At 33.1% G+C, this 11,711-nt stretch overlaps 1 protein-coding gene across 1 annotated transcript; it reads left to right on the top strand.

Moving 5' to 3' along the window:
- On the top strand, nucleotides 1-11,230 carry LOC25501980 (protein BONZAI 1). The gene is made up of 16 exons (XM_013591489.3): nucleotides 1-311; nucleotides 394-441; nucleotides 1,900-2,048; nucleotides 2,143-2,191; nucleotides 3,091-3,147; nucleotides 3,427-3,612; nucleotides 3,701-3,835; nucleotides 5,661-5,722; nucleotides 5,809-5,911; nucleotides 5,994-6,108; nucleotides 7,140-7,216; nucleotides 7,290-7,427; nucleotides 7,507-7,671; nucleotides 10,290-10,403; nucleotides 10,537-10,633; nucleotides 10,715-11,230. Exons 1-16 carry the CDS (start codon nucleotides 162-164, stop codon nucleotides 10,807-10,809), a joined length of 1,740 nt encoding a protein of 579 aa, XP_013446943.1. The 5' UTR covers nucleotides 1-161; the 3' UTR covers nucleotides 10,810-11,230.
- The last annotated feature ends 481 nt before the right edge of the window (nucleotides 11,231-11,711 follow it).

Raw genomic sequence — 11,711 nt, 5'->3', positions numbered from 1 at the left:
ATTTTGTAAGCATAAAGACGAGTATCCACAAAATAACAAGAAAATAAAGTAAATAAATTTTGCAAGTTGTAAAAGAAGCATATAGATAAATAAACAAAGGATATTCAATTTTGTTGTCGTGTTTAGTCTTTTTCATTTCAATTTCAATTCATTTCAACGCTATGGGAAATTGCTGCTCCGATGTCGCCGGTGGCCGCACGGCAATCGGCGGAACTGCCGGAGGTCTTCTGAATCCGGGAAACACTTCCAACGACGCCGTCGATAATTTCTTCAAGTCTCGTGGCTACCAAGGTCTCTTCTCTCAGATCGAGGTTCTCACTTTCTTACTCCATCTTCGCTACAAAACAAACTACATCAATCAATTTTCTATAATTAATCGCTTCTAATTTGCAGTTGTCGTTTTCTGCTTCTGGTTTGCGTGATCGAGATGTGCTCTCTAAGGTTTGGACTCTTAACTCTTTCTTTCATCAATCTTTTGATAGCTCGTTTCATCTTTATATATTTATTATTGTTATTGTTAATTAATAATGATTAAGGATAAATTTAGCGTAGCATTGAAACCTGTGCACATTAAATTAATCAAGATACTATAAGATAAGAAAATTAAAGCGTAATGTTGAAGCAAACTCCTAAGTACTACTTCATGAGTATTATTATGTGATTGTATTTTACTTCTACAAATCGTAAGGGGAGATCATGAAAGAGAAATATCTGAAGGATCTAGCTGTAACTGAATGAGCTGTGAAGTAGTGATGGAGTATTGGAGTGCTTTCATATAAGTAGAAGTGTTCCTTGAGTAATAAGACGATCCGAAATTGAGATATGTTGCAGTGGGTATAAGGTTGACTTGGAGATGACGAGAGGAGTGACTTGATCTCACTCTCAACATATTACTAATGATTACTAACGTTGATTGTTTTAAAAAAAATATTGAAATTTCTTGTGCTTGAAAAAGAAATTTGTATTTGGGATTGATCCTTATCTTGCGAGGATCAGAGAGAATCTAAATCATAAAGAAAATTCGGTCCATAACCAATATTGTCAAATGGCGGCTATATTGGTGCTATAGCGTAGCGGAATTTTAATGAGTTGCAATTGTAAGTACAAAGTGTTGTCAAATAGCGACTATAGCACCGTGATGTTGCAAAATTTGAACATTCAGCGGTTGAGATGTGCTCTTGATGGTTTGTCGTTTTAAGTTTGAACTCTTTCGTTCATGAATCTCAAGATCGTTTAGTGCTTCGCATAGCTTTATTCATATTATTATTGCTAATAATTAAGGAGAAACTGAATTATTAGAGAAGTTTAGCTTGCGAGGACCACAGAAAATTCAGATCAAAAAGAAAATTCAGGCCATAATGCAATGCAATTAATTTGTTTATAGATTGCCTACCTTTGTTGCAGGAAAGTCAACATGACTTTAGTATTTTAGTGTAGTTTATGAGAGAAAGATGAAAGAGAAATGATAGATAACACCAGAGAGGGAGCAAAATAGGAGAGAGATAGAGACAGATACATGTTGTTTTTACCACCTTAAAGGTAGGCGATTCGGATCCAATTCATTAATTTCGAGCAAAAATACGCAATATTTTTATTCAGAAAAAGATTTACAGCTAACAAAATTGGAAAATATTATCTCAAACACAATAAGTTTTGAAACTTCCCCTCTCTTCCACGCAAGAAAATATGGTTGTGGAGTAGCCTTGCATCATTGTAGCAAGTGAAATTATATTGAACTACTAGACCTTGTTCAGCAGATGGATCTGGGGCTGATGTAAATTGTTCCTTTGTAATTTGTTTATACTGGTTGTCATCCTTTAAATGAAATGTTATGCTTTTAATGGCTAATATTCTCATTATTCAGTTGCATGGTTAACGTGTAATTGTTCAATGCTGTAGAGTGATCCAATAATGGTTCTTTATGCAAAAGGAAAAAATGGAGCACTTGAGGAACTTGGCCGGACAGAAGTAGTTTTGAATTCGTTGAGTCCGACATGGATTACTAAACAAACTCTCATTTATCATTTTGAGGTTGTTCAGGTTTTAGTGTAAGTTTAAACATTGGTGTTTTTATTTCTAACAAGACATATAAGCGTTTTGTTGTTTCACCAGGAATTGTTCTGTAAATTTCTTTCATCACAGGTTTCATGTTTATGATGTTGATACTCAGTTTCACAACGCAGACGTGAAGGTATAAAATTTTATATGTTCTGCAAATCTAAGTTTTTGATGCATATTTCTTCATTGAAAAAGAAAATAGCCTACTACTTACTGTTTCTGAGAATTTTTCTATTTACTAAGATGACTGACCCATTTATTTTAATAATCTTGTAATCTACTTGTATTCATTTTCTTTTTTTATCATTATGTTTATTCGCCCCCCCTCTCGCTCCCTCTCTCTTCTTTGTACTTTTCTCTTTTTATCATTACCTGTTAGGGGCTTGCAGCTTTTGCATTGCAAGTTTCGTTCGTTTAAAAAAAAATTGCATTAATTTATGGAATGCAAAAAGTGTAAAGATGTTGATATCATATTATCACATGGCTGTTTATATTTCAAAATTATTTTAATGGATCAATTTATGTTTTTGCATGTCGGTTACGGCTCCATTATTTTTCCCAAGAGACTCTTACATTTCACCTTTTTTAGTTCAAGATTTTATTTTAATGAGGACAATTTACATGCAAAATGCTGTTGTGCTACCCTTTCTGTATGAATGTGTAAGTTTATAGTGTTGCAGCATTTTAGGAGAGAAATTAAATTGTGTGCATGTTTAACAACCTGAATCATAGAATATGATTTTTTTGGTTACTTTCACACAATCAGATTGCTTACATTCTCTTCACTTCTTTTTTTTGTGCTTCACTAGAAACAACCCAACTACACTTAAAATTTTATTTCCTAATGGTTCAGATTCTGCACAATCTTCTCGTAAGGTTGTACAACAATCATTTCCAAGTTGTTTAGTTTACAAGATATTAATTTACTATGCGGACCTTGTCGCTTGTTCGATAGATAGATAGATATGATAACACATGTATTAAGCACGAGTATACAAGTTCAAATTGTAACTATTTGGTTAACTTGTGCAGATACTTAAGTTAGAAGAACAACAATTTCTTGGTGAGGCAACTTGTGCATTATCTGAGGTAATTTAGAGATGGTTCACCTTTTTGGCACCTGATATTAGACAACTAAATAAAAATTTACTACACTCTCAATGGAGCTGTATCTATATGACCATTCATTATTATTGTTTTTCTCTGTCAATGGTGATTGAAAATGCACGACTTTTCAGTTTTTAGAATATTAGGTAACTACAATGCATACTGTGAGTTTTTGAATCCAAGAAGTGCTTACTCAAAATATTATTCCCTATGTTTTACTGAAAATATATTAGTATTCCAACAACAATTTGGCCTGTGCAGATAATTACAAAGCGTGATCGATCATTGACATTAGATTTACTCAGACAAGATTCTACCAGATCTGGCAACTCACAAAAATGTGGGAAGCTCAAAGTGTATGCTGAGGAATGTGTTGGCTCAAAGACTACAGTAGAGATGATACTCAGGTGTACAGATTTGGAATATAGGGATCTATTCTCAAAGAGTGTATGTACTTATTATCAGTATTGCTGTTGTTGAGCCTTATGAAGGAACATCAATTGTTATATATAATGTGCTTTTGTTTGTCTTGAAGGATCCCTTTTTATTAGTATCAAAAGTTGTGGAAAATGGTGACCATATTCCTATTTGCAAAACAGAAGCTATTAAAAATGATCACAATCCAACATGGAAGCAAGTGTTCTTGAATGTTCAACAAGTAGGAAGCAAGGTATAAAACTTGAATTTGACTCCTCTGGATAGTAAAATGTGCAATTATAATTTATAACGACTGGCTGAAAATCAACAATATTAGCAATTTTATAGTCTATTATAAATGTGCATATATTTTACTAAAATCTTAAACATTCTTTTCCAAACAACATTAATAACCTGTAGTGCGCCTGTCTGTTTAGATTTAGAATGAGATATAGCGGTCCAAGAAGTATCAAATTAATAAAACTTACACACGATGATGTTTTGTTTGTTGAAATTTAGGGAGTATGGAAGAGAGAAGTGGGAGAATTGTTTACTAATAGTACTGCAACTATATGTGATCTAAAAACACTCACCTAATATTTCTATGTAAGTATTTGTCTAGTCAAAGTCAGACAAATAACAGTATTCTATACTGTAATACACTCCCAATTTACAACTAAGCATACCTAGACTTGATGGCCTAGAAACGGTATAAAGTTGGCCAAATCTGAGAGAGAAAGAACTAGCAAGCGTGAAAGTTATGCTAAGCCATATAGTAGCATCTGATCTAGAGTTTTCTAATTGAGAGACGAAGAACATTTAACTGGGAAGGAGAAATCGGTTGAGATTGAAGAATAAATTGGACAATAACGAAGACACGAGGAGACTGTTAAACCAAAATGGTGACGAACATTGTTAACAGATAGACAGAGGTCAGAATACCATGTTAATTTTTAGGAAATGGGTGAGAAGAGAGGTTAGTTAGTTACTAATAGGACTCTGAATAATCTTGATGTAGTTGTGTAAAAGCACTAACCTAATAATATGTTAGGTCTAGTACAGATGTTTTATTGCTACTACAACCCAATACTGCTCCCAGCATAATAGATTGTTAGTGCAATAATAATCCTATTTTTATAATAATGTTGTTTACTATAGCTGGCTGCCATATTTTATGTAAAAATTTGGCTTAGCTTGCATATTTTTATATAGACATGTCTAGTTTTGATTGCCTAACGAAGTGAAGAGCCATAAAATTTCTTTTGTTTTCTAAATATGCCCTCAACGGTACAAGTGTACATATTTAGATTTTTTTTTCATTGTTAATAAATAAATAACCAACTATGCTAATTTTTTTTTAACTATTAGGGATTTATGAATGGCTTTATATCTAGTATATCCTTGTCTTTGTGCAAGATCCCAAAGTCTCTAAGGGTGGACAGTGCTTAAAATTTCTTTACTTCATGTCAGAATTCAACTTTTATATAAGATATGAGGTTGAAAGGATTGAACTACAGACCACTTTGTCATAGAGGCTTTGGTAACCAACTCTCCTAATAGCTTAGTTAGCTTGAGGTTTTTACTGGCTTTCTATCTATTAAGTAATAACTATTTTTACTGCATTTCAATGCATGCTATCACTAATATGGAGTTCTGATTAGTGCAAACTTATAATGAAAATGTGTTGGCTTGGGACCTTGGAGTGTGCTCCTCTCAAGGTCTCAGGTTTGATTCTCCCGGTGCCAATTTCGGTGGGCTAGTCTGGCTTATTAAAAAAAAAAAATGTTGGTATTATTACCATGACAACAGTCCACTGAAAGCATGCGCATCTTGTTTTCATGAGGGTGGCTGGTGTGCGAGACTAACATGTGAGGGGATCTTATTTCTATGAGCGGCTAAGTCAGTGTAGGAACCTTACTGTTACAATGAGGGTCTTCTGCGTTTATTGTTACCCTAACTATGGAGTTTTCCCTTACTGTATCTCATCACTTTATCTTCTTATTTGGGGTAAATTTTTGGACTTTATGGTGAAGACATATCGGCATAGTTGAAGCTAATCTCATTTTCATTACATACAGGAAAATCCTTTGTTAATAGAGTGCTACAACTTCAATAGCAATGGAAAACATGATTTGTTGGGGTAATTTCTGCCTGTTTGTCCTTTTGTCCCTTAAATCCATTTCTTGGCTGAAATGAATACCAGAGTTGTTTATCCTATTTTATCAGAAAACTGCAGACATCTCTGGTGGAGCTGGAGAAGCTCTATTCTGGTGGCCAAGGAGAACATTTATTTTTGTCTCCTGCCGTGGGTCATGATTCTCAGACCAAGGTTTTATTATATTAAATTAAATGTTTATTTCAATCATGAATTCCTCTATCTTTCCCTAAAATAATATTTAACTATGACAAAGGTATTAAAAAGCCGGCTATTTGTGGACAAATTTTCTGAAAGTATTCAATATACTTTCCTGGATTACTTGGCTGGGGGATTTGAATTGAACTTCATGGTGGCCATTGATTTTACAGGTACTCCATATATCCTTAAGTTTGTTGTACCTAATTATATTCTATGATTGTCATATTTGTAGTAGGCGAATTCGTTTTTAGTTATTTGGATCTGTTATTAGCAATGAAAATTGTATAATCTGTTCTCATCTTGGATTTGTATTAAACGAGTTTTAAATTTTTAAGTTTAGGATACTTTTTGTAAAATTTAAGTTAATTTAAATCCATAAGATTTAAATATGTATTGTAGGATATTCAATCTTGCTACTAGAATTCATCCATAAGAAGTTCTAGTGTTTTGCAATATTGTTCTTGCTTTTCCTTTTTAGTTTATATCATTATGATTCTCATCATAGCTAATATCTTTGGCTTTGTTATCTCTTGGAAAAATTATATGAAATGAAATCGTTTACTCAATATTTTTGAAAATATGGCACTAACAGGATTGTTGTTCTTTGACCTTCATAGTTAATGTAGATATTTGACCTTTTTTTTTCTTTCAGTTTTTTCATTAACCTTGCATTATAGGATTAGTTTTGCAAAATTAGTCTTTTGATGGTAGAACTATGATGTAACGGTATTTTTTATTTATTAAAGAGGATACCAATTATGTATGGAAATCTTAAGTTCAATATAATTTTTACTGTTATTCAGCATTTCAGCTTCCCATCATCCAATTTATTAGTTAGCTGGTTCTTAACTTATTAGTAAAATGTTCATACTTCTCGGTCCTTTCTAGTATGTAGTTTCCAGTTTGCACCAGTGTGCGTGGCAGGGTGGGGTAAGGTTTTGTCCAGTCTACCTTAAGGGAGCATTTGTGGGTTCCTCAAAATGCTATTCCTGAGGGCCCTTTTGCCCCTGTTCACTGATATAGGGCTGACCTTATCCTTCCTTACTTCCCCAACTCCCACTCTCCGGATTATGAAACGATATAATTTATAAACATTATAGTTTATAAGACATGGTTTACATTTCAACATGTCATGATGGTTATGTATTGGATGAAAAGGGTGCTATACATTTTATTGGGTTAACCTCGTGTTGTTTACCAGCTTCAAATGGCAATTCACGCCTTCCAGATTCTTTGCATTATATTGATCCTTCAGGACGGCCAAATTCATACCAAAGAGTAAGAAATGATTTTTTATTTGAATCTCCACTACTTTATTTGTTACTGATCCATGTTGTACGGATATGTTTAGGCAATTATTGAGGTTGGAGAGGTGTTACAGTTTTATGATTCAGACAAGCGATTTCCTACGTGGGGATTTGGAGCACGACCGATTGATGGTCCTGTCTCCCATTGTTTCAACTTGAATGGAAGCAATACTTACTGTGAGGTGAAAAAACTAAATCTGATCTTGCCTTTGTTGCTATATTGAAATAATTTAATAATTTACATGTTTCTGTCTTTCGCAGGTAGAAGGCATTCAAGGAATTATGATGGCATACACAAGTGCTCTGCTTAACGTTTCTCTCGCAGGACCAACACTTTTTGGACCTGTCATAAATAATGCTGCAATTATTGCCAGCCAATCTGTAGCAAATGGTGGAAGAAAATACTTTGTCCTGTTGATAATCACAGTAAGAATTAGAATATGCACTTTTTCTGTATCGTTGCTTATTTATCTGTGAGAGTATGTTGGTTATAATTGATGTGGAATGGTAATTCCATTTAGATTGAGTCAATTCCATGGCATGAACATTCTTATGTTTTTTTGTTTATTCACAAGAAAAAGCATGGAAAGGTGATTCTATTCTGTCTTGTTCCATAAAACCAGAAATCATCCCTTCCCTGGAGAGGTGGGATTGGTGATTCCTGGCTCCATATAATGAATTTTAAGTTCTTTTTCCGAACAATCCCTTCATTTAATTTATACAATGATTTTTATCCTTTTGAAATTATACTTGTATTATCAACCTACTCTTCATATGATCATATCTCACAATTGATTTTCAATTCCATAATAAATTTTGAAGAATAATGATTAGAGTAAATTACACTCCCCTCCCCTATGAGAAGCTTGAATTACACTCCCTTCCCCTCCCCTATTATGTTATAATATACACTCATCCCTTGAAAATAAAAACCTAAACTAAATTATACTCCCCTCTCCTAAGAGATGCTTAGATTACAATCCCCTCCCCTAAGAATTATTTATATACTACATTTTAATCCATTTTTACATAAATAAATATTTTTGTGATATCTACTAATTTTGATCCACTATTCAAGACAAAACAATTCGTTTCTTTTTAATTTCAATGTCAATAATAAGAAAAAATTGATTATTTTATTATTAAATTACTGATTTAGAATATAGAATATAAAAAATATTTTTAAATACCCATATTTTAATGGTTTTAATGATTTTTTAAAATTTATTTTCTATTGTTTCGTATTTTATAATAATAATATTGTATATCAAAAATAGAGAAAAATATGATTTGAATTTTAATTATAATAAAATGGATTCACACGATTTTTCAATGTCGTGTGTGCATTAGATTTTCATTGCTAAACTATTAAAAATAAATAAAAATATATTAAGGGAGGGAAGTGTAGATTTTAACATTAGAGGGGGAAGGGAGTGTAATTCAATCTTCTTTAAGGGGAGGGGAGTGCAATTTTTTCTAATATTTTTTGCATGAGAGGGGAGTGGAGTGTATATTTTGACATAAGAGGGGAGAGTAATGTAATTTAAGCATCTCCCGGGGGAGGGTTGTAATATCCCAAAATAAAGCTACTAGTCATTACATAATTAATATTATTTAGTTATGTGCCTGTAGTAGTTTGCTAGGAATACATATATCTGATCATAAATTATATAAGTAGGTAGAATTAGAAGGAATATGACTTTACCCACTTTTGTTACATGACTATTTTATTTAGGACAAGAACTTAATATTCTTTTCCATTTCCCTTTATTGCCATACGGTACATACAACAATTAATTATATATAAGTTGATTTTTAGACTTAGAGTAACTAAAAGGACCAATGAGAGGCCATGCAAGGCAACACCTTTTAAGTAGCCCCCTTACATCCAAATACAATATATTTTGCAACCTAGGATTACTTCAACTAAGTCGTACTCAACCTTAAACTGTTGACCTAACCTTCAGTTGCTTTTTCAATGTGGTTGCATTTTCTTCCTTCATCTCCCCACTTAATTGTAGTTGTCTTCCTTTGGTAATGTTAACTACTAGTTTGTTCCCATGTTCATTGATTATTTTGTTGAACGCAATAAAGCTCTTGGACAATAAGATGTTGCGTCTTTTACCTTTGCGTTTTATGTAAGATACTTCTGTATAGTTGCTATTCAGTGGTATTACCCTGATCTTCATTCCCATAGTAAAATACTGAATGGAAATTCGGAATATGGATTTAAATTATCGAAGTTCTTTGTATCTTCAAAAATTGATGAAATCTTTTGCTTTTAATATTTATATTTGTGATTACGAGTCATTACTAACAATTATCTCGATAGGCTACTAATTGTCTTACTATTATGATTATATGTGTTTTGATTGATAAATTGTGTATGTGCAATAGTTAGTCTGAGCTGGATCACAGTTTGTCTAGAGCTAGGGTTTTCATATCGTATCTTTCACTTTCAACTGTTTTGTAAAAACTCTTTATGTTTCATTCGAAGTGGAAGGAAGTTTCTTTGAAGTGTTTCAAGTATTCTTATGTTTTTCCAAGATATTCTAAAGAGAATTGTATGGCTTCAAAATTTATTTTGTTGTATAAATTATTATACATGTTTTTCTGATTCAAAATTAGATGTTATAAGGGTAGTGTAATTTACTCTAATAATTATTATGTAAATATATGGAAAAGAAAAATATAATAGTGCGAAATACAATAATCATCATAACTATCATAAAGAAGATATCATAAGAAGTGTATGGAGGGTTTTAGAAATATTGTATAAACTTCACTTTTGTCTAATAAAATTAAACAATATTATGTTATTCAATATACTGCATGGGGAATTTTTGGAGTTGGTCGCTTTGTGCTGCTTACATGGGAATGACAACTATGGTTTTAATGTATCCATGTTAGAACAATGCATACAACTCTATATTTGCCTTGTACACCAAACAAATATCTATTCCAACTCCTGAGAACTTCCAAAAAAATTGCATCATCTTGCATTTTCCACTCCTACTGCTAATGTCTAATTGGCATCCTCCTAGGATGGAGTTGTGACGGATCTCCAAGAAACAAAAGATGCACTTGTTAAAGCATCGGACCTACCATTATCAATCCTTATCGTTGGCGTAGGAGGAGCTGATTTCAAAGAGATGGAGGTATTTAATTCAACGTGTATGCTCTTTAGTCTTAACTCAAAGTTATAATTGTTTGGCCTGAGGCGTTTAGCTGTGACGAGTGGTATGTAATGTCACCTCAGGGCTTATGTAGTTTTTTTGTTCAATGTTGCAGATCTTGGATGCAGACAAAGGAGATAGGCTTGAAAGTTCATCTGGACGTGTTGCTTCACGTGATATAGTACAGTTTGTTCCATTTCGGGATGTTCAAAGTAGGTAATCAGTTTGCAAATTATGACTTTATCAAATGACCTTGAACTTATTAATCTCTTGTAAATTTCTTCCTATTGCAGGTGGTGAAATTTCAGTAGTTCAAGCACTTCTAGCAGAATTACCCACTCAATTTTTAGCTTACATGCGGAGCAGAAATATCCAACCAAATCTCTAGTCATGTAAAGATCTTACATATTCAAAATGTCCTATTCATTAATCAATGTGCAAGTTCAAGGCCCTTTTCATTTTTAATATTTCTTAAATCGATAAATTCGGCCAAAGGGCTGAGAACTCATGCTTTGTGCTAAATGCCAATTAAAGGTTCAAGAGAGGTTCGTCTGTCAGCTGCTTTATCTTCAGGTCTGTCCGTTCAAGCCTTTTGGCTGGAGTTTTATTTTCTTGTGTTCTTCCTTTTTGGTTTTTCTGGGTAGTTAGGTCTGAAAAAAGTTATTGTACAAATTGAAGATGCTGTTTTCTTGTAGCTGAGAGGACAAAATTTCTAGTCCTACAGTCTACACTGAACCTGGAAATCCAATATAACTGAATACTTTATCATTGAATACAATTCTATATAAATTTTATTCAGTCCCATCAAATAGGGAGTATTGTGATATTAGAGAAGGAGCTGTTGCTCTGAACAATTTTCTTGCAACTGTGTTTCTTGAGCCAATTAATCAATAATGAACTCAAAACACAAGCGATTTTCTTACAACTTCTTGCTATAGTGCTTAGAGACCACACTCACACATCATTCATGACTGTGAATATAGCCTACAAGAAATTAGAAATTGTTGTTTTTGGATTTCCAAACTGTTGTATTTGGATTTCCAAATTCTATTATCTACCGAAGTTGTTACTAGGTTGAGTCACGACCAGGTCGCTCTCTTTAAGACGTTTCGTGGCACTGCCCAAAATTGTGCAAGGCAGACTATCAACCACGCCGCCTCCAAGATAAAACAAGCCCAGCTACAACTGTTCGATTAACTACTGCACCGTAGAAAATCGTTCGAGAATTACACCTCCAAATATGGTACTAAGACCACTCTTTAATACTGAAACCACTTTAATATGGCACTG

This window comes from Medicago truncatula, chromosome 8 (assembly GCF_003473485.1).
Source record: "Medicago truncatula cultivar Jemalong A17 chromosome 8, MtrunA17r5.0-ANR, whole genome shotgun sequence".
Classification (NCBI taxonomy): Eukaryota; Viridiplantae; Streptophyta; class Magnoliopsida; order Fabales; family Fabaceae; genus Medicago; species Medicago truncatula.
This window is presented reverse-complemented; position numbering and strand designations above follow the sequence as displayed.

Coding starts and splice junctions, on each gene's coding strand:
- LOC25501980 (XM_013591489.3), top strand. CDS start 162: ATGGGAAATTGCTGCTCCGATGTCGCCGGTGGCCGCACGGCAATCGGC. Junction 3,613..3,700: donor GGGATCTATTCTCAAAGAGT/GTATGTACTTAT, acceptor TTTGTCTTGAAG/GATCCCTTTTTATTAGTATC. Junction 7,217..7,289: donor GGCCAAATTCATACCAAAGA/GTAAGAAATGAT, acceptor GGATATGTTTAG/GCAATTATTGAGGTTGGAGA.